Here is a 25,590-nt window from a genome sequence, read left to right on the forward strand (position 1 = left end):
TGTTCCACAATATGTGTGTTTGGTAGCACCATTAACTGAATTACTCCGGAAACAAGCTTTTGTTTGGACACCCGTAGCCACGACCGCGTTTGAAGCTCTCAAACAAGCCCTTACCTCAACGCCAGTTCTTCAGTTGCCCCGGTTTGATCGTCCCTTTGAAATTTAAACCGATGCATCATCGACCGGTATTGGAGCAATCTTATTGCAAGATCAACACCCTCTTGCTTACTTTAGTAAGGCTCTCAACCCTTCCCCCCCCGGCTTCGAGCAACATCAGCCTACAGCCGTGAGATGTATGCTCTCACTAAGGCCGTGTGGCGTCGACGTCAATATCTGTTAGGCAGCCACTTCATCATTTACACTAACCATCAGAGCTTACGCTCTCTTATGCACCAGAATATTCAAACACCCGAGCAGCATAAATGACTCACTAAACTTCTGGGCTTTGAATTTGATATTGTTTACAAACCCTCGGCAACTAACAGGCCAGTCAATGCTTTATCACGACTACACGAGGATGAGACACCTCAATTGGTAATTCTTGTTGTTACTTGCACTCTCCAGAAGTATGGCAAGCCCAGCAACGTGCTTACCAAGATGATACTACATTGACTTCTTTGATGCATTCCATTCGGCAACATCCTTCTCAGTATCCAGATTATACTATCATGGATCAAGTCGTACTATTCAAAGGGCGTATCACGGTTCCCTCTAATGGTCCACTGCAGTATCTGTTGATCTCTGAGTTCCATAATACGCCGGTGAGAGGTCACGCAGGTGCCCGTCGGACTTATCACCGTATTGCAGATACCTTTTTTTGGCCTTCACTCAAATAGCAGATGCAAGAGTTCGCAGCGGCTTGCCGGGTCCATTAAACGGTGAAGCCATTTAATAGAGCTCCGTAGGGCATATTACAACCTCTTTTCTATTCCGGGCAAAATCTAGAAGTCCCTCGCACTTGATTTCATCACACACCTCCCAAATTCTGCTGGCAAAACAGTTATGTTGGTTGTGGTGGATCGGCTATCCAAACAAGCCCACTTCTCTGGGTTGCTTTATCAATTTACAGCTCTTCAGGTCACTGAGGTATTCGTGCGAGATATTATCCAGCTATACGGTGTCCCAGTTTCGCTGATATCCAACAGAGATCCCTTATTTATGAGCCAATTCTGGAGAGAATTATTCCGATTGCAGGGAACCCAACTCTCGATGAGTAGCGCCTATCATCAGCAATCAGATGGGCAAACAGAGATCCTTAACCGGTACCTTGAGGATTATCTCCGTTGCTTCGCCGGCAACCATCTAAAGCAATGGTATCACCTCCTCGCCTGGGCTGAATGGCAATACAACACAACTTGGCATTTTGCCATTCAAATGTCGCCATATGAAGCAGTCTACGGCCGCACACCACCAACCTTAATGGACTATGTGGGAACAGACAATACTGTGGAAGCCATTCACAGTCTTCTCTCTGATCGAACTAGACTTATAGCTGCTCTCAGAGAAAACCTCAGCCGTTCCCAATAGCACATGAAGAATCAAGTTAACGGCAGGCGAACGGATGCTACTTTCCACGTTGATGACTGGGTATTTGTAAAACTTCAGCCCTATCGTCAACAGTCGCTCACTTAACAACCTTCCCATAAGCTTTCCAAGCGTTTCTTTGGCCTTTCTAAATTCTTGAGTGAATTGGTTCAGTTGCCTACCGTCTTGAACTTCCAGACTCGACTCAGTTGCACATTTCACATCTCCAAGTTCAAACTTTGGCGTGGCGATCCCACAGTCCAGCACCTTCCACTTCCGAGCGAGTTCAAGGAGAATCAACCGGTCTTCCAACCATTGGCTATCCTACATTCCCGTTTGATCTTACTGTGAGGGCATCCAGTCAGGCAATACCTAGTGCAATGGGAGAATCATTCGGCTGCCGATGCTACTTAGGTCACTGCTCAGGAGCTGCGCCAAAATTTTTCTCATTTTAGAATTGAGGACAAGTCAAATTCCGAAGGGATGGCTAATATAACGATAAGGGTCAAGAAGAAAGGATCAATGGTCAAGAGACAAGTAGGCTGAGGAGGAGCAACTAGAAAGTGACAGCTGTTACGTAGTTTGATGATTTTATTGCGGGTTGATTACTAGAGGATTATCTCATAATCAATGTCTAATAATTGTAAATCTTAACTGATAGTATTTCATAGCATGGAACACAAAGCACCTTTGTAAGAGGTTGTTATTCCTAAAAGGATATACATATATATACATATCAAATGAGAGAATAACCATTCACCTTTCTTGTTCTCTCTTTCTCTCTCTGTCTCTTTTCCCCTTTCTAAACCCTTTTCCCTTCTCTTCCTCAACTTTTCCTCTGCTTCTTTCAGCTGATTTTTATCAAGAGAAACCCTAACCGCCACATTAAGCGCTACACAGGTATTCATTCAATTATTGAAATATAAAGTCTATAATATGCATTGCTTCAAATCAAGAAACTAAACCAAGCTGGCTAGCCATCAACAATGGATCTCATCACCTTCTCCTCCACCTTCTTCTTCATCCTTCTCCCTCTCCTCCCTCTCCTCACCTTCCTCTTAGCACTCAGCTGCTTCTCAACAAAAAAACCAACTTCTCAAGCACTCAAACCTTACCTATTGATTGGCCATGTCCTCAATTCATCAAGAACCGTCACAGATACCTTGACTGGACAACGAGATCATCCTTTCAGACCCTACCCACACCATGGGTTCCAAAATCCTTTCCTAGCTCATGGCATCATCACTGCCAACCCTTTGAACGTAGAACACTTAATTAAAACCAACTTCGTCAATTACCCCGAAGGCCAGTTTACAACCACTATGCTTAGCGACTTTCTTGGCCAAGGGATCTTTAGCTCTGATGATGAGCAATGGAAGCATCAGAGGAAACCAGCAAGCATTGAGTTCAACAAAAAGTCATTAAAGGATGCTGTTGTGGATACAGTGCAGTGGGGGATTGAGAACAGGTTGCTGCCACTGTTGAGGAGAGCAGAGGGAAGAGATGAAGTTTTGGACTTGCAGGACATATTGGAATGCTTTGGGTTTGATACTACTTGCAAGCTTGCTTTCAATGAAGATCCTGCATGTCTAAGTATAGAAAAGGAGGAGGAGGAGAAGATGATCATGTCTAAAAAGGCCAAGAAAGCATTTGGAGATGCACAGAGACTGACAATGGTGCGTGCCATGAATGTGTTTCCATTCACTTGGACGACGATGAAGAAGCTGGACATTGGATATGAGAAAAAGCTGTGAAAGAGTGTGGCCATTGTGCATGATTTTGCAATGAAGATGATACGTAAGAGAAAGGAGCTCAAACTCAATAGTGATCTTGATATCTTGTCTCACTCTGAGTCAGAGAAAGAGACCAGTGATGAGTTTCTCAGAGATGTGCTGATAGGCTACGTGTTGACGGGGAGGGATATGGTCTCCTCAGCATTAAGTTGGTTCTTCTGGTTGTTGTCGTCGGCACCGGAGGTGGAAGAGAAGATACTGAAGTAAGTAGAGGAGGTTAGAGATAAGCAACTGTACAAGAATCTGAGAGAGATGCAGTATCTGCATGCGGCCCTGACGGAGTCGATGAGGCTGTATCCTCCAGTGGCGATGAACACGGTGGAATGCAGAGAAGATGATATATTGCCAGATGGGAGCTTTGTAGGGAAGGGATGGTTTGTGGTGTTCAGTGTTTATGCTATGGGGAGGTTGAAGGAGATATGGGGGGAGGATTGGGGGGTTTTCCGGCCAGAGACTCCATTCAGGTATCCCATTTTTCATGCAGGGCCAAGGATGTGTCTGGGGAAGTATATGGCTTATATACAGATGAAGGCTGTGGCTGCAAGTGTGCTTGAGGAGTTCAGGGTTAATGTTTTGTTGGAGAAGGGAAGAGTTCCAGAGCATGAGCTTTCATTGACTCTCAGGATGGCAAATGGTTTGCCTGTTCAGGATAAAAGAAGGGCATGATAAGCAATGATTTAAAAACCGGACCGGACCGGCCGGTTTAACCGGTTCAATCGGGAACCGGCCGGTAAACCGGACCGGTTAGTAATATATACTACAAAAGAACCGGACCGGCCGGTTCAACCGGTTCAACCGGTGAACCGGTGAACCGGTTGGACCGGACCGGTTAATTAATAATTTAATTAATTAATTTAATTAATTTATTTTATAATTAAAAACTTATATCAAGTTAATAAACTAATTAACTCCGTCCAAATTTTAAAAAGACAAAAAAGTCAAAAAAATAAAAAACAAGATGCATAAAAAATATCAATATATTATAATTTATTATTATTAATTTATTATAATTAACTTATAATTTTACACTAATCAATAATTAAACTCATTAAAGTTAAAGTGTTAAACCAAATATTTGAACGGTTTGGTTTTTAATTTTTTTAATCATTATTGTTGTTGTTGTATACTTGTAGACTTATATTTTATTTAATTCTTTATTTTTCAATATTTGTTGTATAGTTGTATTTTTGTATATTTGTATTTTTGAAAATTTTTAATTTTATGTAAAGTTAAAAACTTTTATGACTTTTATAAAGGTAATTTAAATTTGCAATATGTAATTTTTGTATCTTTTTTTATTATTTTTTCTTTATTTTTGAAATTATTTTTTACTTATTTTTAATGTTTTTTAAATTTTTAAATATTTATTTATTTGAAAAAATTAAATCCGGTTGAACCGGCCGGTTCAACCGGTTCAACCGGTTGGACAGGAACCGGTTGCTTAACCGGTTCGACAACCGGTCCGGTTATTAAAACATTGATGATAAGTGAAGGTAATATTGTTACTGTGTGAAATAAATAATAAGATAAATGGAGTATTTGTATTGTAGTTGATGCAATGTGTGTAATGTCAGTGTGTATGACTGTTGTTGAGAAGTTAATTTGGGATCATTGTTATTGTTGCTGCTGCTCAAATCTTTTGGTCACGATAGGTCTTCAAGGTCTGCGTACTTCAAGTTTTCACCATACCATCGTTTTCATAAAAATTGCTCAAATAGATACAAAGGCTAAGAAGAAGTAATATACAAAAGCAAAAAGATACAAAAGCCAGGAAGATGTAATTCCAAAACTTTGAGCATCATTGTCGGTCATCTTGGTGAATTAACAATGGAGATACTAAGATCACAAAAGCAGACATTAACCAATTTGTCAAATGCTTATACAACAACAAAAATTCAATGTAAGGAAAAAAGGTCACAAATTTTTAATTTAGTAAAATGATTAAGACTGATTATTACTCTACCAAGAGCAATAAAAGCATCCTTCAGGGGAAGAAATTACAAGTGGAAACATGACACAGGTGGATATGATTGGAGGAACAAAATCTCTGGCTCTTATCAAATGAATACAGAACAAGGGTTCTGTTATTAAATAGGCACAACTAATACCAAATCGACGATCATAATACATGCATTGAGCTTAAATTCTACTTTATATTAGAGGAAAATAAATATTTCAAGCGCCCTAACTTGCAATGATGTAACTTTGTCTTTGGTTTTTTATTTTTATCTTTTTGCAAGAGATTCCGACTTGTGCTCACCACCAGATGTGACAACATAGCCTGCTCCAACCTGGAAGTAGAAGTAGATGTATATAGAAAGATGAAAGTAGTTTCAACAAGAAATAAAATATTAGCAGAATTTATATATAATTTGGCTTAAAAGCCAGGAGCAATGAATTATGTCAATTAGCAGCTGAGTGAGCCAGAAAAACAATATTAAAGGAAGCTTGGAAGAGTGGTGGCAGAAGCACATGCAGTTTCCATTTGTGTATCATATACAACCAAACAAAGTCAAATGCACATCATCCGTTGGTGTTTCCGACAGAACACAAATAGAGGACAAAGAAAAGAAAAAAAAAAAAATATAAAGGAAATGATTAAGTGAAATGATGAGAAAGATCAAACTTTCTCGATTCCTTTTCTTTCTCTTGCACATAATTTCTACGTTGAAACAAGCACACAGGTGTGTCTGAATGGAGGACTTGAGGAAAAAACAGAGGGGAAAAAAAAAGGAAAATCAATTTTCTTTTACTTTGTTTTAAAAGATGAAATTGATAAACACATGAAAGAAAAATGTGTCAACAAAATTTCTTTTCTACCAATTGTTTCCATTGTTTTCGTTTCTTTTATTCTTCTCTGCTTTGAATCAAAACATACCCTCAAAGCTTCTTCATTCTCCTCATGCTTAAAATCTTCTAGTAAACCTCATGTTCAATGTTTGGTTGGGTAAGGATAAGAATTATGATTTGGAATTAGAGCAGGATATTTCATTGAGGTTAACCCCTATCATGGAAGTGAATATAACCAATTGTGCTGATCAAGTTGGAATTAAAGCACAAAAGACACTAATTTGAACAGATGTAGCGGATGTAGTAAGAATAAGAACTTATTTGCTCTAGCAAATTATGAGTGCTCATAGTTTAGGCAAATTCAAGGTTGGTTTCTTGAATGTACATTTGGAGTTGGCCTCAGGAGGAAGATCACATCTTTATTTACAGATCATCACAAATTTATATAGGACTTTATCATACTTTCAGAGGCAGCAAGGGATGATTAGACAAATGAAACTTCAGGGGAAGTCCAGAATGCAAAGAAAAGGATGATTTCTGTAGAGAACTCATGGCATCAGGTCTTTGTTCAAGTAGTATTAGGTGCCAGATCCTTTATCTAATTTTACTTTGGAAACTTGATTTAGAAAAGAAAATAAGGTTATTCCATTAGATGGTTTCACAGTTCACAAACTTCATATTAGGTCTCATAACTATTCCTAATACAATTGACGATATAAGAGCGGCATGCTTCCTGTAAGAGATGCAACTGTAGATAAGAAAGAGTAGGATTGTCGCTCACATTAATCTGATAATTAATAACAACAATGAATAGAAGGGTGAGCAGGAAGCATTCATTAGTGATGTTCAAGAATATAAAAGCACACTATTTTCCTACTGAAAGGAATGAATTAAGAGGACACAGGAGTGTGATAGGTGAGTTCAGAGAAGCAACCAGCAGCAAGAGGAATTGGAATAAGTATTGAGGGTATTTGTGGTTAAGACAGTCGAATTGTATTCTTTTCTGTTAGTCATTTATTCAGTTCTTTAATTTTTTCCCCCTTCCTTAATTTTGTGTTAAAAATCACAATAGTGGTCTCCAAAGTTTGGAACATTGTTTTTGAAGAAAAAATTGTACATTTTTGGACATAAACTACACAAATTTGTTGTTTTGATCCTAAAACAAATTTGTGTAATTTAGAGGCCAAAATGATTATTTTTATTTTTTTATTTTTACTTAACAGCCAAATGAACAATGGCCGAATTTTAGGGTCACTAATGGCTTTAATCCTTTTCTTCTGTACTTTGAATTGTGATTACTCTGGTGATGTGACTTACACAAGATACATCAATGTTTATTGGCATTTAATTGGTAATAAATTTTTTTTTTATATATAGAAGAGAGAATACCTGACAGTCCTTTAGCACACAACGCTCTTGAAGGTGGACATTACTGCAAATGATGGAACCTTGAACCAAACAACCATCTTCAATTGTGACATGATTCATCACAACAGTATTTACAATCTGTAGGTTCCAATAGAAAAGCAGTCAAACCAAAGAAGGGTAAAAGGACATGAAAGTTCTCAGCATACGCATACACATTGGATATCACATAGCGAGGGATAAACTAATCAAGGTCAGTGGTTGGAAGATCACAACATGAATCAATAAATAATTTTGACTGATAGAGGTTTCCTTGCACATTAAAGTAGAATTACCTTTACATTTGAACCAATTCTGCAGTGGCGACCTATGACAGACCGTTTGACACTACATTTGTCACCTAATTTTGAACCTTCTGCAAGCATGCATTGTGGCCCAACCTAAAAGATCATCCCATCAAAAAATAAATAAATAAGTCAGCACATAGACAAAGAACGAGTATGCTCTCAAACTGAGCAAAATCAAATACAAATAAAAAAAAATTGAGAAATCAAGGAATCACAATAAAGTAACACCTGAAACTTCAAATAGTAAAATGAATCAGCAAAAATGCATTGCGCACACACACACACACCAAAAAAGGTTTGTAGTTAATTGTAAAAAATAACCTGATATCCAACATGTGGCCACAACAAATGCTAACTAAAGATGCAGCAAGAAAAATAGAATAACAAATAATTTGTATAAAAATTGAACCAAAATTTGTCTATGTGTCATTTAGCATACCAGCTTTGATATTTTTACAATAAAAGGCAAAATCTATAAAGAATAGGTAACATTGATTTATTCTAAATATTTACTTGAGAAAATGCTGCAATCCATTTTTAATAAATTAGATACATGCAGTTCATGAACAAATTGACTCCACTGTAACAGAGGACTCACAGTTGTTTTTGACCCGAGTTCTGCTGATGGATGCACAACATTGTTTTGTGCAGAGAAAGAATAACCAGAAAGGTGACTGGCCTCCCCAACCACCTAAAATTGCCCAAGTAATTACTCAAAAGATCCATAAACATCCAACAGAATAAAACAATAATAAATACAAATTTATAAAATGCTTACATCGCGATTGATGTCAATGAAGGCTTGAATAGAGTTTAGACGAGCACAATATTTGTTTTTGCCAGCAATATAGGCACAGCATTTATGAGTACTTTGAGCAGACAGTGAACCATTAGCATCCAATTCATGACCATTGTGAAAAGCAGATGGGGCAATTTCACGGTGTTGAGAGAGCCAAATTAGGTTAGTTTTAGAAGTAATTGTGTTATTCCAACCTTCTTCAAATTTTGCCACTTCTGACCTCTGGCATTTATAGAGTGGTGATAAATTTTAACATAACAAGAGTAACAACGCAAGCATGTCTATGAGACATTTTACATACCAGCTGACTCCTGACAAGATAAGGGAAGACATCCTGCCTAATGCTATGAAATGAATCCTTCTGATCCAAAACTTCCTGCAGAACTCTCCTGGTAAACAAGAATTACCAAATCAAATAAAGCATTTTCTGAATTAGAAATTCCTTGGCATAGTTAAAGACATAGAAAGGAGATTCAAACAACAGCAACAGAAATAGCCACAAACCTCTTTAGTGCATACATATGAGCATCCATTAGATCAGCACGAATCTCCATCTGATAAAAAAATGAAATAAATACATAGATAAGATACATTGGTAAAGTAAAAATAAGAGTCAAAGCCACTATTAGCCCCTAAATTTTGAGTCATTGATTGTTTTGCGCACCTAAAATAAAAAATATTAAGAAAAACAATCATCTAGGCCCCTGAACTACCAGAATTTGTTTGTTTAATCATCCAACATGGACTTATGCAAATGTCTGGTCATGGCACCTGCCCCATTGGTCATAGGGGCTAAAATCAATGAGTTTAACGCAGTTCAAGGGGAAATGAACATTTGTTTTATTATTATTTAGTGGGTAAAAGGAATTATGGCCAGAACTTTAGTGGCTACCAGTGGCTTTAATCCTAAAAACAATAGTGCAGCCTGTAGACACTGCACACATATATAATGAACAAAAAGCCTGCACAAGAAAACAAATGTAATTAATAAGGATACAATTCTACAGCATCATTTAGCCACATCTACTTAAAAGCACACATAATCTAAAGTAAAAAAACAATGTCTAGTGTTGTGACAAACAATCTTAGGGACAGCAAAAGGCATGAGTTAGATTGGAACTCCTTAATTTGCAACCTTAGGCACCTGATAACTGTGAGAAAAAACTTGATGAAGATTATAGAAAAACCATACAAACTATCCATTAATTCAACATATCGGGCACTTCACTACAATTTGCACAGACCTCCAAAAGTCTAGACCTGCCCATTCGCATACTTTTGCTTAGCTGGCCATCTTAGATCCCTTAATTGCATATTTTCAAATTGCAAAGGGCCATATTTACCAAGTTTTAGACAAGTGCAGATAAGCCCCTTATTCCTCAAAATTCATCCACATTGAGGACCTTTATCCTTGAAGGCACTTAATCCAAAATAAGGGGGTTCTCACTCACTCTTGGATTGCCTGATTCCAGAGTATGGGGAATGGTGAATTTGACCATTATGCTCTTATCTTTTCAATGGAGAAAATGAGTTACAAAGGGGGAAATCAGTAGTCCTTGATTTACTTTGTGGGAACTCAAGTAAATGTACCACTATTAGCAATAAGAGTTTATTTTCATATGGCTTGATTATATATGTATTTCAATTAATTAGTATTTTAACAATAATCATATGTGGCTAATTCATTTCCATGAAGTTTTCCCCCGTGATAAGTATATATCATCATAGCTAATGAAGGGTAAATTGTAGAACAAACAATAAATAAATAAATAAACACCCTTATTCCTTATTTTTCTTCCGACATCTTTCTCTTGTTCTTCCCGTATTTTCACTCATATTTTAACAACAATCATATGTGGCTAATTCATTTTCATGAAGTTCTTTTCCCGTGTGATAAGTATATATCATCATATCTAATGAAGGCCAAAATGCAAACAATAAATAAATAAAAGCCCTTATTCCTAATCTTTACTCCAACATCTTTTTCTTGTTATTCCCGTATTTTCACTCCATATCCAAACACCATGGAGGAATGAGAGGAAGAAATAAACTTTCTTAACCTTAATAACCTCAATATTATTTTCACCTAACGCATCCTCTATTTGACTGACTTCCGATCAATTTTTTCATTGTGAAACTCCAAAAGAGAAATGATTATCATGTGATTGGTTACGATTTCCATCAAATGCTTAATAAGTCATGTACACAAGTTTGGAGACTGTGTAATCAAAAATGGATATGTAAGATGGTATAAATCCTATGGTCCTTTATATTTCGTTAAGAAAATGAAAAAAAAATGAACAAAAATCATATTTTGGTTTAACTATAACCAAGAGAGGGATATCAATATGCATTCCAGAGTATTAAATCCATTCAAGTTTCACAAATACCTGGCCAACAGCTCCAAGTATACTCTTTTGGACACGGGTATCTTTTTCAACTTCAGCCCCTGAAAAAAAATTGCAGAAGTTCAAACAGCAGTACATAACATACAGTCATGCAAGCATGAGTGGCTCAGCGTGCAAACCTGATGCAATCAGTAGCAAGAATTGCCTGGTGGGATCCAAACCCACAATATTGTACCGCCCTAGCTTTTTTGCTTTGTCCTTCGATCCAGTTTCAGAAATTCCACTAATAGGAGTATCACACAGCAATGCAGTCACAACTGCACCATGTCTTCTGTGAGTCGCAGCCACCACCCCCAGAGGCACATCAGTAACAAGGTCACCACTAACAACCTATGCAAACAATTCAATTCTCTGGGGCAAAGAATCCATAATTAATTCCAAGTAACCCATCTAAAGTGTCTGAAACTATACCAGAATGTCACTTGCAGTGAGATGGTGCGCCACCGCCCGCAATGCGCCAGCAGTTCCAATATCCTCAGGCACTGCAGCAACCTGAAGAATGCATCGCAAGTTCATAACAGAACATCCAAAAATTGCCAATCAAGCATCTCGTTTGCACTAGTCTAAAGTCCAATTCAAATAAAAAACAATCAGAGCTATTTCTTCAAGCTCCTATACCTCGACGTGGAGACGATCAACGTAGGCACCGGAAATCCATCCGCCAACGCGAAGAGCAGCATCTGAACCCTCGACCACCTAAAAATCCAAGCTGGGAAACAAATCAGAAACCCTAGACAGCGGATTTGGAGATGACGACCAGAGGAAGAAAAGGGACTCACCACAATGAGGTCTTTGAGGTTACTGGACTCAAGGAGCTCGAGGACGTAGGAAAGCACGGGTCGGTTGGCGACGGGGAGCAACGCCTTAGGGATATCCTGCAAAGATCATCGGAGACGATGTGAAGATGCTATGGATGAGACTAATTCAGCGAAGGAATGCAGGAAAGGGAGAGCACCTCGGAGACGAGAGGAGCAAGGTTCTTAGAGGCACCGCCGGCGAGGACGACGACCTGGAAATCCATGGCCATGAAACTCCGACAGGAGAGAGTGGCGACGATGGTGCTCTCTGGCGCCGAGCAGGGCTTATAGCCAACAAGTGTCCGGATTCGGATTCGGATTCGGATTCGGATTCGGATTCGGGCTGGATTCGAAACCCGAACCCGATTACTTTGGGACTTTTTCATATCCACCCTACAAATGTGTAGATTTATATATATATATATATATTGTCCTTGGAATATATTTAGATGTTTATTTCAAAAAGTACTTTTATAGTAACAAATTACTAAAATGCCCTTTCACTGAATTATGATAATAACTCAATAATTATATATTATTCACATGTCTTACTTAATAAATAAATAATATTTGTCACTATTGTTATTATTATTATTAAATATGTTATTATTATTATTATTATTATTATTATTATTGTTGTTGTTGTTGTTGTTGTTTTTGTTGTTGTTCTCATTATTATTATTATTATTATTATTATTATTATTATTATTATTATTATTAAATTCTAACCTTGACATTGGTCGTGGCCCATGCGACAGAGAAAGAAAGAGAATCCATCTCCCTCATACCCTACGCGTTGATCCCTTACGAAGCAAACGGCGAAGTCGTCGCTGTCTCAAAGAAGCCACGTCCTTTGCCGATGATCACTGATGTCAAGATTCTCAATGAGCTCGCCCATCACGAGCTTGGCATGGCTCGAATCAACAACGGCAGCTTCAGGAGTTACCCGGCCTCCATCATCGCTGCCCAGAAGCAATGGCAGCTCCTGTTCCTCCGCCAGCCCGATGAGTTCTACTTCAACCACCTCCAGCCCGCCCTTCTCAGCTCTCGACGCGTGGTCCAGGCCCTCATCAATGCATCAGACGTCGACGAGGTATCCCTCGTCGACAACGCCACCACGGCCGCCGCCATCATCCTCTAAAAGGTCTCATGGCTTTCTCGAGGGACTTCTACTCCCGCAGAGACGCTGTCATCATGCTCCACTACGCCTACAGTGCCATCAAGAAGCCCATCCGTACATCTTCCGCGCCGATGGCCACGTTATCGAGGTTCCCATTCCTTTCCCAGTATCCTCTAATCATGAGATCATCGACGAGTTCAGGAAAGCTTTATCTCTCGGGAAGTCGGACGGGCGGCGTGTCCGACTGATTTAAGATAGGGATGATAGAATTTAGAGTAATACAAAAGCATGTGATTTTTTGGATTGACTGAGAGCATTTTAGTAATGGCACTTAACCAAATAGCTTATCAAAAACAGCTTATTTCCATAAGCTGGTCTTTGGCAACTTATAAAATAAGCTGTATTTGGGCTTATTTCACAGCTTGAGCTTATCCAAAAAAGCCCATCCAAACACAAACATAAACACCAAAAGCACTAACTCATAAGTTAAGTGCTTTTGAGTCAGCTATAAGCTGATCCAAACAACACCTTAAACCTTTTTTGCCACGTTTAACAAAAACATGTGGCATTATTTTCTAAAATTATTTTTTATTTATATAATACTATCTAAATGGTTATTATTTAAATAGTCAGATTCTCTTGTAAAATAATTGGCACACCATATATACTATACCACGACTCCCTGTATCATAAATGTAATATATGTTAAAGTCTCTGTCCAGTTCTCTATTATGAGCAAGCCCAAAATCTATACCACGAGTCCCTGAATCATAATTGTGATATTTGTTAAAGCATATGTCAGTTCTCTATCATGAGTACAACCAAAATCTTTGCCATGACTCCCAGAATCAAAATTGTGATATCTATTAAAGCCTTTGTCCAGTTCTTTATCATAAACATGGTTAAAATCTATACCATGACTCCCTAAATCATAATTGTGATATCTGTTCAACTCTCTGTCCAATTCTCTATCATAAGCATGACCAAAATCTATGTCATGACTTTCTGAATCACACTTATGATATCTGTTGAAGTCTTTATCCAAGTCTTTGTCATTAGCACGGTCAAAATCTATACCATAATTCTCCGAATCATAATTATTATCCAGTTCGCTATCATTAGTACTACCAAAATCTATATCATAACTGTCTGAATCATAATTGTGATATTTGTTGAAGCCTTTGTCCAGTTCTTTGTCATGAGTGTTAAACAATCTGGCCTATTCTCTAGGTTGACCTATTCTCTAGCTATTCCTATTATTTAGGATAAAGCTATGTCCATGATCTTCTTATGATTCTATCCAGTTACAATGTGTGCATGTAATGTAGGTAATAACCATTATAACTTATCTGAAACACAATATAAATTTCTATCTAAAACTGATGTGATAATAACACAGGACTACAATCATTTTCTTCTATCTTGTGTGTTTCTTACCTTTTCATGGTATCCGAGCCATATAACTCCACAAGAGATGGTTGATTCTTCCTCCTCTTCTAGCCAAGTCTCAATGGGTGCTGCACTTTTTCCTCTCCCTTCAAGTCTGACACCCACACCATCCTTTACCCATCTTATAAACATTAAACTCACCCGTAATAACTATTTATTATGGAAGGCTCAAATGATCCAGTACCTTCGTAGCCAACAACTACTTGGGCTATGCAGATGGAACAACACAAGCTCCTATGAAGATGATCACCCCAGGCCGGACACTAGAGCCACTCTGGTTGAAAATCCTAAGTATCAGAAGTGGATGTAGAAGGATCAAATAGTTCTTAGCGCTCTACTCGCATCTCTCTCAGAGGAGATCTTGTCTCGGAGCGAACCTTCTCCTCAAAATCTAGAGCTCGCATCATACAATTGAAGATCCAACTGTCAACTATTCTGAAGAAGGAGATTCTTGTGTCAGATTATTTTCATAAGGTGAAATGCCTTGCTGACACACTTGCACTACTGGACAACCTCTCCAAGATGATGAGGTCGTTACATACATCCTAGCTGGCCTTGGGTCAGAATTTGACCCCCTGGTGACATCCATCAGCACCAGAATTGATCCTATTAGTCTCATTGATTTATATGCCCACCTTCTGAGCTACGAAACTCACTTGGAGCACAACAACACCGTTTTTCAAATGACGGCCAATAATGCTTACAGAAGCAATAAGAGATGAGGATTATCTTTATTGTGCATTCGTGGATGTGGTCATGGCAGAAGTGATGGCCCAAGGAGTGGAGGAAATCAAGACACTAGTGACAAGAAGCCAACTTGTCAAGTATGTGGCAAGGTCGAACATATAGCGTTGAAGTGTTGGTTTCATTTTGACCAGTCATATCAAGCTGAGCTAGATCAAGTGGCATTTACTACAGACACAACCTTATATAATGTGGACACTAATTGGTATGTGGACTCTAGAGCTACTGATCATCTCATAAAGAAGCTTAACAAGCTTACACTGAAGGAAAAATACCATGGCAAGGACAAGGTTCAAGTGGTAAATGTAGCAGGTTTGTCTATAACCCATATTGGTTAATCTCATGTTCCTACATCTTATTGTCCATTACAGCTCAACAATATCTTACATGTTCCTAGTATCAACAAAATCTGCTTTCTGTTCATAGATTTTCCACTGATAATAATATTTTCTTTGAGTTTCACCCAAATTTCATTCTTATAAAGGATCAAGCAACAAAGAATTTCTTCTTAGAGGCAAAATTAAAGTTGGCAGGTACTCCATTTCATCTCCATCCACCAAACAAGTCTTTAGTGCCAAGATCACCCGTGAAGACTGGCATTGTAGGCTTGGTCATCCCTCATCTGCCATAGTTCAGCAAGTAGTCCAGTCAAACAATTTGTCATGTTTCTCTACATTCAATAATTCAATTTGTGATTCTTGTCAGAAAGGCAAAAGTCATCAACTTCCTTTTCCTAACTCTGTCAGTAGTTCAGCAGCTCCTTTAGACCTTATTCACTCAGATGTATGGGGCCATGCTCAAGTATCTATAGGAGGGTATAAATACTATGTAAATTTTATTAGTGATCATAGTAAATTTACGCGGATATATATTTCCTCAAGAATAAAAGTGATGTCTTTCAAATTTTCTTGCAATTTTAATCTCATGTTGAGCATATGTTAAACAAGAAAATTCTGCGTATGCAAACTAATTGGGGAGGTGAATATAAAAAATTGAATTCCTTTTTCAAACAAAATGGCATCACTCATAATGTATCTTGTCCTCATACACATCAGCAAATGGCACTGTTGAAAGAAAGCATAGGCATTTGATTGAAACTGCTTTTTCTCTCTTAGCTCATGCTTCTATGCCTCTGAAATTTTAGGGATGAAGCTATTCAGATAGCTTTTTTCTTGATCAATAGACTTCCTAGCAAAGTTATAGCACACCATACTCCTTTAGAACTTGCTAGGCATCAGACTAGGGGTGGCAATTTTTGACACGACACGTTTACACGACACGACACGACATGGCCTTAAGAGGGCTTGGGTTTGGGTTAAACGGGTTAGTGTCATAAACGGGTCGACCCGTTTACGACACACCTAAATTAAGCGGGTTCGTGTCATAAACGGGTTGACACGTATATGACACGGTTAACCCGTTTAATATGAATAGATAAATGTGTCGCGTGTCATAAACGGGTCGGGTTAACCGTGACCCATGAGAATAATTCAATTAATTTATTATTTTTATTTTAAATTCTAAGAAAATCAAAACCCCAAGTATTAATAATTTAGTATTAGTAAATAATTAATAAATTTGTAAACATTAAATATTAAATAAATTTACCGGTAATTATGCATTTTATTGGTGAATATAACATTTTAATAGTATTGATTTTAAATATTTTTGAAAATGTTTTACAAGAGCCTATGTAACTATGTAAGTACTAAGTATTAATAAATTAAATTATTATTTTATAAATATAAAACAATGAATATAAAACATAAATAAATTATTTAACTGAATCCTAATTCACATGGACAATTAGACATAATAAAATCTAATTATAATTACGTGGCCCAATAAAAAGATTGGAAGTTTGGAACTTGGAACTTGGAACCCATCTCTCCAATACTGCACAAACAATGAGACATCAGAGAAACAAAAAATTCAAAACTCTACATAAATGTGTATAAAGTGATTCTTAAAAAGGAAAAGAAAGAAAAGACTTGATGGAAAAGACGTTTGGAAATTGAAAGTATGGAACCCATCTGGCCATCTCCAGTCTCCACTCACTTGACTCACTGATGAATTCCTTCAGGCTTCAATGTCTCCCTCTTTTCCTCAGTTCTCCCAAAACCCTAGCACCGCACACCACTCTTCGATCGCCGTCCTCACCTCCTCCTTCATAACCTCGCCCTCGATCCTGAACACGCCAACATCCGCAGTAGCCTCGAAAAATCCATCAACCCGGTAGATCTTCATTCTTTCTCCGGCAAGACTACTCCAATCCTCCATCCGATTGTAGTTTATTGCCCTCTTTTTCATCTCATCCTTTACTGGATTTCTTGAGCCAATCGGTGAGTATAAAGCCCTATCTTTCATATTTAATTTTTGCAGGATATCATGGAAGAAGTCATTACTCTTTTAACATGCTTATTTTCTGAAATTTTGTAGGCAGAATGTCTTCAAGTCCATATGTTGGTGAAACTGATGGTTCTCATATAAATATTAATTAGGAGGATGATGATTTGGAGGAAATGCCTCATCCTGGAGAGCCAACAACAACAAAAAAAAAGTGTCTCGCAAAAGAAGGTTTACTTCAGTGGTGTGGAACCATTTTGATCTTCTACCAGAGCAACCAGATAAGAAGAAGAGATGCAAATGCAAACATTGTGGAGTAACCTACATTGCTGACTCAAAATATGGGATAGGAAACATGAAGCGACACATCTCCACTTGTGTTAGAAAAGATATCCGCGATGTAGGTCAGTTACTAATTAGCTCTGGATCTATGTCTTTATCTGGTAATAAGTTTGATGCTGAAACCTTCAGAGATTTGTTAACGGGTGCCATTATTATGCATGATCTACCTTTTCAATTTATGGAGTTTGAAGGAATTAGAGTCTGTTTTGACATATTTGAAACCCCGATTTGAATATTGTTACTAGAAATACTTGTAAGGCTGATTGTCTAAAGATGTTTAAAAGGGAAAAACAGAATATCAAAAATATGCTAGCAGTGTCACCTGGAAGGATTTGTTTGACTTCAGATTGTTGGTCATCTTTAACTACTGATGGTTACATATGTTTGACTGCTCACTTTGTTGATAAGAATTGGGTTTTGCATAAAAAGAATTTTTGAACTTCATTATATGCCACCTCCTCATAATGGGATATCATTATCTAAAAAAATTCATAGTTTTCTATGTGATTGGGGGATTGATTTAAGAGTTTTCACATTGACATTGGACAATGCTTCCGCAAATGATACTTGTGCTACTTTGTTGAAGACTCAATTACTTAACAAAAATGGACTTGTATATGGTGGAAAGTATTTTCATATGCGTTGTTGGGCTCATATCATGAATTTAGTGGTTCAAGATGGGCTGAAATTCATAGATCCTTGTGTCACTAAAATTCGTGAATGTGTTAAGTATGTGAAAGGCTCTCAAGTTAGAAAGCAAAAGTTTCTTCAATGCATTGCTCATAGTTCTCTTGATAGCAAGAAAGGATTAAGGCAAGATGTCACTACTCGATTGAACTCAACTTACATCATGCTTGAAAGTGCCATTTATTATCGTCGTGCATTCATGCATTTAGAATTGAGTGATTCAAACTTAAAGCATTGCCCTTCAAGAGATGAATGGGAGAAAGTGGAGAAAATTAAAAAAAATTTAGCTTTATTTTATGCCATTACCAATCTATTCTCCGGTTCAAAGTATCCAACTACAAACATGTATTTTCCTTTAGTTGTGACCGCTTATTTGAAAATGAAAGACGAGGTGGATGGCTTTGATGAGTGCATGAGTTCTATGGTTGTTGTGATGCTTGAAAAATTTCAGAAATATTGGGATGATTTCAATAAGTTACTAGCCATGGCTATTATTATGGATCCTCAATATAAGTTTCATTTTGTGGATTGGAGCTATAAAATGATATATGGTGTGGATATGGGAAAAGCTAAGGTGGAAGAATTGCGAGGGGTTCTTAAGTCTCTTTTTGATCATTATGTGGATGTATCTCCGTTGGCATCAATTAGATCAATCAATTTAGCTCCAACAACTCATAATGCTTCAGAAACTTGCTCCGATAATACTTCAGAAGATTTGATGAAGGTACTTATAATTTTTTTGTACTGCATTTTATTTTAATATGGATGTGAATCTGAATTGTTAAATCTTAATGTCTATGTGAAATCTGAATTTTTTCATATATACTTTTGCATGTCTATGTCCATGTCTTTAGCTTTCTTCATGACCTCTTAATATGCATCTTTGTTAAATCTTAATGTCCATGTCTTTTGCTACTAACTATGGCCTCTTAATGTGCATCTTTGTTATCTTAATGTCCATGTGAAATCGGAATTTTTTCATATATACTTTTGCATGTCCATGTCTTTAGCTTTCTTCATGACCTCTTAATGTGCATCTTTGTTAAATCTTAATGTCCATGTGAAATCTGAATTAAGAAATCCATGTGTATTAACTATGGCCACTTAATGTGCATCTTTGTTAAATCTTAATGTCCATGTCTTTTGCTACTAACTATGGACTCTTAATGTGCATCTTTGTTATCTTAATGTTCATGTGAAATCTGAATTTTTTTCATATATACTTTTGCATGTCCATGTCTTTAGTTTTCTTCATGACCTCTTAATGTGCATCTTTGTTAAATTTTAATGTCCATGTGAAATCTGAATTAAGAAATCCATGTGTATTAACTATGGCCACTTAATGTGCATCTTTGTTAAATCTTAATGTCCATGTGAACTAAAGAGTGAAGGTACTTACTAATATTATTTTCATACTATATTTTTATTTGAATTTATATGTGAATGTGAATAGAAATCTGAATTGTTTTTTTAAAAAAATTTTTTGTAAGATGTTTGATCTCGCTACTAGTGATGAGACTACTCCGCTTTAAGTCGCGAACTTGAACTATACTTAGATGAACCCGAGATTGGATAGGAAGATTGAACTTGATGTGTTGAAATATTGGAAAGGGAATGAATTTCGGTATCCTAGTGTTGCATCTATGGCTCGTGATATTCTCATGATTCCTATCACTCATTGTTTACGAAAGCACATTTAGTCTTTGGAGGAAGGATTCTTGACCAATATAGAAGTGCGCTAAAGCCTGATGTGGTTGAAGCATTGGTTTGTACTCGAGATTGGATATATGGATTAAAAGGTATTATATTTTTATGTATGTTTTATTTAATTTAGTGTTATTTCAATATAATTTTCATATATATTTTTTGTTATCTATTTATTGTTTTGTAGATGTTTTGCAAAATGAGGTGGAGGAATTGGCAACCATGGTAGAGCATAATCCCAACCACAAAGCAGAATGTCCATCATCTTCTACTTCGGTGCATTTGGATAAATAACTTAGCTTATTATTTTTGTAATGGATTGTTTTAATTTAGACAAGTAAAACAATATGTATCTTTATATTTCTATGTTTTTATGTTGTTTGGCTATTTTTTTATCACATATGAATTAATGGATTTAATGATGTTTAAGTATTTTATGTTTAATGTTAGTTTGGATTTTTAAAAAAATGTTTTGATTAAATATTCGTGTCACGTGTCGTGTCGTGTGGCGTGTTAAACGTGTCGTGTCGTGTTTTAAACAGATAAACAGGTCGTACTGACCTATTTTAAGATAAACGTGTTAAACGTGTCGTGTCGTGTCGACACGGGTTTTAGACGTGTCGTGTTCGTGTTCTACAAAATAACCCATTTAATAATCGTGTCGTGTCCGTGTCAGATTCACAGGTCAACCCGACACGAACACGACCCGCTAACCCGTTTTGCCACCCCTAAACCTAGGCAATTCAATAATGGCATAGTTCTATACAAAAAGGCATTCAACACCATAATAGCCACTAAACCAGTGGATCATGTTGAGGCTCTTCAGCAACCATAATGGACGCAAGCTATGAGTGAGGAGTATATGGCTCTTGTCAAGAACAATACATGGCATCTGACTCCACCAAGGCCAGGCATCAATATCATTGATTGTAAATGGATTTTCAAAAAAATCAAAAGGATGGATGATGATCATATCGAAAGATACAAGGCACGGCTACTTGCAAAAGGCTTCAAACAAAAGTATGGGTTACACTATGAAGACACTTTCAGTCCTGTAGTTAAATTTAGGTATAAATATCAAAATGGTCCCTCTATTTTTCATTTTCCATCCTTTTAGTCTCTCTAATATAAAATCCACCCTTTTGGTCCTTATATTTGCACATTTTCGTCCTTTAGTTGTAAAATTCGCCCTTTTAATCCTCGTATTTACACATTTTCATCCTTTTTAGTCCCTATAATTCATCAACTGGAAGGACCAAAAGAGCAGATCCGTCAATTAGAGGGACCAAAAAGATAAAAATGCGAAAATACGAGGACCAAAATGGCAAATTTTCATATTAGAGGGACTAAAAAATGGAAAACGTAAAATAGAGGGACCATTTTGATATTTTGACCTTAAATATACTACAATATGCCTTAGTTTGTCAATAGTTGTGTCAAGGGGATGGCAACTCAAACAACTAGATGTTCAAAATGCTTTTCTGCATGGGTATTTAGAGGAGGAAGTGTACATGAAGCAACCCCCTAGTTTTGTTTCATGCCAACACCCTGATTATTTCTGTAAACTAGACAAGGCCATTTATGGATTAAAACAAGCTCCTAGAGCTTGGTACTCAAGGCTTAGTGGTAAGCTACAACAGCTAGGATTTGTGGCATCCAAGCCTGATAATCTCTATTCATATACCATAGTAAAACAGTCACTATTTATATGTTGATTTATGTTGATGACATAATAGTGGCTAGTAGTTCTTCTAATGCTACTAATGCACTTCTAAAGAAATTGAAAGAAGATTTTGTAATTAAATACTTGGGAGATATGCATTACTTTCTGGGAATTGAAGTGAAAAGGACGCAATATGGCTAAACACTGACACAGTGTAAGTACACAGAAAATTTGCTTCACAAGGCAAATATGATCAACTAAAAACCAGTCACTACTCCTATAAAATGTTTAGAGAGGCTGTCCAAGGTTGAAGGAGATCCTCTCAATGCAGAAGAAGTTACCATATATCGAAGTCTAGTTGGAGCTTTACAGTACTTGACTCTCACTAGACCTGATATTTCATATTCAATCAACAAGGTTTGTCAGTATCTACTAGCTCCAACCAATTAGCACCTTATTGCAGTTAAGAGAATTATCAGATATCTCAAATTCACAAGTACAATAGGACTAAAGATTCAAAAGTGTTCTTCAACTCTATTGAGTGCTTTTTTAGATGCTGATTGGGCAGGTTGTAGTGATGACAGAAGATCAACTGGTGGCTATGCAATGTATTTTTGATCAAATCTCATTTCATGGAGTTCAAGGAAGTAGGCTACTATATCCAGATCTAGTAATGAAGCTGAGTATAAATTTGTAGCAATTACTACAACAGAGGTTATATGGTTACAATCATTGCTATAAGAATTGAAGGTATCATAGAGGGAGGTCACCAATTCTATGGTGTGATAACTTGGGGGCTGCTTTATCTCACGAAAGAAACCCAGGTTTTTCATGCACGTACCAAACATATTGAGGTAGACTATCACTTTGTCAGAGAATGGATGGCCCCCAAATTGTTGAAGATCAGGTTCATTTCCTCTCAAGATCAAGTTGCTGATATATTCACAAAGGCTTTAGTAACTCCGCACTTCATTAACCTGAAGAACAATCTTAACCTAGTTACCACAGGGTTATGATTGAAGGGGAATGCTAAACAATATGACCTATTCTCTAGCTATTCCTATTATTTAGGATAAAGCTATGTCAGTGATCTTCTTATGATTCTATTCAGTTACAAAGTATGCCTGTAATGTAGGTAACAACCATTGTAGCTTATCCAGAAACACAATATAAATATTTATCTAAACCCGATGTGATAATAACATAGGGCTACAATCATTTTCTTCTATCTTGTGTGTTTCTTACTTTTTCAATGAGCATAACTACAATCTATACCATGATTGCCTAAATCATAATTGTGATATCTATTGAAGCCTCTATCCATTCTCTGTCATGAGCACACCAAAAATCTATACCACGACTCCCTAAATCATAATTGTTATATTTGTTTGAAGCCTCTATTCAATTATCGGGTCATGAGCACCGTAAAATCTATACCATGACTCCCGAATAGTAATTATGATATTTTGATTAAAAACCTCATCCGATTCTCTATCATGAGCATGGCCAAAATCTATCCCACAATTCTCCACATCATAATTGTGATATCTGTTGAAGTCTTTGTCCAGTTTTCTATTATGAGCACGCCCAAAGTCTATACAACAACTTTCTAAATCATAATTTTGATATCTGTTGAAGCCTCTGTCTAGTTCTTTATCATGAGCACGACCAAAATCTATACCATGAGTGTCTGAATCATAATTATAATATTTGTTAAAGCCTCTATCCACTTCTCTATCATGAACACACCCAAAATCTATACAACTCCCTGAATCATTATTATGATATCTGTTAAAGGCTCTATCCAGTTGATGTCTCTGTCTAATAGTATATCATGACCACGCCCAAAATTTATATGACTTTCTGAATCATAATTATGATATATGTTGAAGCCTTTTGTCCAGTTCTTTGTCATGAGCAAGCCCAAAATCTATACCATAACTATTTGAATCATAATTGTGATATTTGTTGAAGCCTCTATTCAGTTCTCTATCATAAGCACGCCTAAAATTTATACCACGACTCCCTAAATCATAATTGTGATATCTGTTGAAGCCTCTGTCCAGTTTTCTATTATGAGCACGCCCAAAATCTATACCATAACTTTTTGAATCATAATTGTGATATCTCTTGAAGCCTTTGTCTTTTTCACTATCATGAGCACGATCAAAATCTATATTATGACTCTCTGAATCATAATTGTGATATCTGATTGAAGTCTTTGCCATGTTCTCTATTGTGAGCATAGCCAAAATCTATCGACTTTACGAATCATAATTATGATATCTGTTGAAGTCTCTATCCCGTTCTCTATCAAAAGCACCGCCAAAATCTATATAACGACTATCTGAATCATAATTATAATAGAAGCCTCTATCCAGTTATTTGTCATGGAGCACACCCAAAAATCTATACCATGGTATCGAATAGTAATTATGATATCTATTGAAGTCTCCGTCCAATTCTCTATCATGAGCACGCCCAAAAATCTATATCACCACTCCCCGAAATATAATTGTAATTTTACTGTTGAAGCTTATGTCCGGTTCTTTGTCATCGACATGGCTAAAATCTCATACCATGGCTCCTTGAATCATAATTGTGATATCTAGTAAACCTACATCGGTTTTGTCATGAGCATGACCAAAATTTATACCATGACTCCCTGAATCATAATTGTGACATCTATTGAAGTCTCTGTCATGTTTTCTATCATGAGCACCGCCAAAAATCTATCTGCGACTTTCTCCGATATCATGAGCACCACCAAAATCTATATGATGATTGTCCGAATCATAATTATGATATCTCGTTGAAACCTCCGCCCAATTTTTGTCATGAGCACGCTCAAAATCTATACTATGACTATTTGAATCATAATTATGATATTTGTTGAAGCCTCCATGTCAGGTTTTCTATCTTTCTAATTTATCCAAATACAAAACTTATTAAACTATGAAAAGTCATAAAATGATTGGTTTCAAAATTTTTTCGATATGAGATTAATTATGATCAAAGTTAGATATTAATTATATAATAGAGTGGTAACTCATTTTTCTCCTAAATAAAGAGGTCTAGTGTTCAACTCTCTCTCTCTTGACAATAGTTGAAAAGTTATGACTTATATACATCAACTAAAAAAACCTAAATTTTAAGATAAAATATTAAAAACAAGAGTTTTTATATTTTATGCAAATTTTAAAGATAGAGAAAAGATCATAAATGTCAACAAGAAATGAATGGTCAAAAAATCATTTAATTCTCAATATCTATTTTCGATTTTTATCCTACAGGTTACTGTAATCCATGATTATATGGTTCAACTTTAAGATAGGTATATGCAAAAATCACCATTTTGGGAAGCTAACATAATGGTGCATTACCAATATCACAATTATCCGGGGTTATATCTGCAAAAAATTTCCTTAGGTCCGAAAGTCCATTTCACCACAAAGTAGAACTCAAGCTTAAAAACAATGCAGGACTGTGTTTCACACAAGAAGCAAATCTATCAATTTGTTTAAAAACATTCAGAAGACAAGAATAAATGTAAAAACATGCATTGATGAGGTACAAATCCTTGTGAGCGAGAGTTCCGGACATAGGATCCTGAACAACTAACTCATTCAAACAGGAATTTTGTCAAGTCATTAAGCCCTTTTTCCACTGTTTGGATATGATTTAGTGCAGAGAACTTTCCTTCCCTTTGCTG

General features: G+C 36.6%; 2 protein-coding genes, 1 non-coding gene and 1 pseudogene across 3 annotated transcripts; 2 read left to right on the forward strand and 2 right to left on the reverse strand.

Moving 5' to 3' along the window:
- The first annotated feature begins 2,294 nt into the window (after window positions 1-2,294).
- LOC120262949 lies at window positions 2,295-4,919 on the forward strand (annotated as a pseudogene).
- Window positions 4,920-5,216: 297 nt separating this feature from the next.
- Window positions 5,217-12,111, reverse strand: LOC120263861 (translation initiation factor eIF-2B subunit gamma). The gene is made up of 13 exons (XM_039271834.1): window positions 11,982-12,111; window positions 11,806-11,901; window positions 11,645-11,722; window positions 11,438-11,518; window positions 11,146-11,356; window positions 11,009-11,067; window positions 9,123-9,172; window positions 8,920-9,007; window positions 8,598-8,840; window positions 8,418-8,510; window positions 7,808-7,912; window positions 7,497-7,613; window positions 5,217-5,608 (listed from the first exon to the last, which is right to left on the reverse strand). Exons 1-13 carry the CDS (start codon window positions 12,051-12,053, stop codon window positions 5,543-5,545), a joined length of 1,359 nt encoding a protein of 452 aa, XP_039127768.1. The 5' UTR covers window positions 12,054-12,111; the 3' UTR covers window positions 5,217-5,542.
- Window positions 12,112-14,904: 2,793 nt separating this feature from the next.
- Window positions 14,905-15,043, forward strand: LOC120264172. The gene has a single exon (XR_005537344.1). It is a non-coding gene; the product is annotated as a small nucleolar RNA Z247 (small nucleolar RNA).
- Window positions 15,044-22,981: 7,938 nt separating this feature from the next.
- LOC120263168 lies at window positions 22,982-24,106 on the reverse strand. The gene is made up of 3 exons (XM_039271056.1): window positions 23,815-24,106; window positions 23,357-23,646; window positions 22,982-23,002 (listed from the first exon to the last, which is right to left on the reverse strand). Exons 1-3 carry the CDS (start codon window positions 24,104-24,106, stop codon window positions 22,982-22,984), a joined length of 603 nt encoding a protein of 200 aa, XP_039126990.1.
- Window positions 24,107-25,590: the final 1,484 nt, after the last annotated feature.

This window comes from Dioscorea cayenensis, chromosome 6 (genome assembly GCF_009730915.1).
Source record: "Dioscorea cayenensis subsp. rotundata cultivar TDr96_F1 chromosome 6, TDr96_F1_v2_PseudoChromosome.rev07_lg8_w22 25.fasta, whole genome shotgun sequence".
Classification (NCBI taxonomy): Eukaryota; Viridiplantae; Streptophyta; class Magnoliopsida; order Dioscoreales; family Dioscoreaceae; genus Dioscorea; species Dioscorea cayenensis.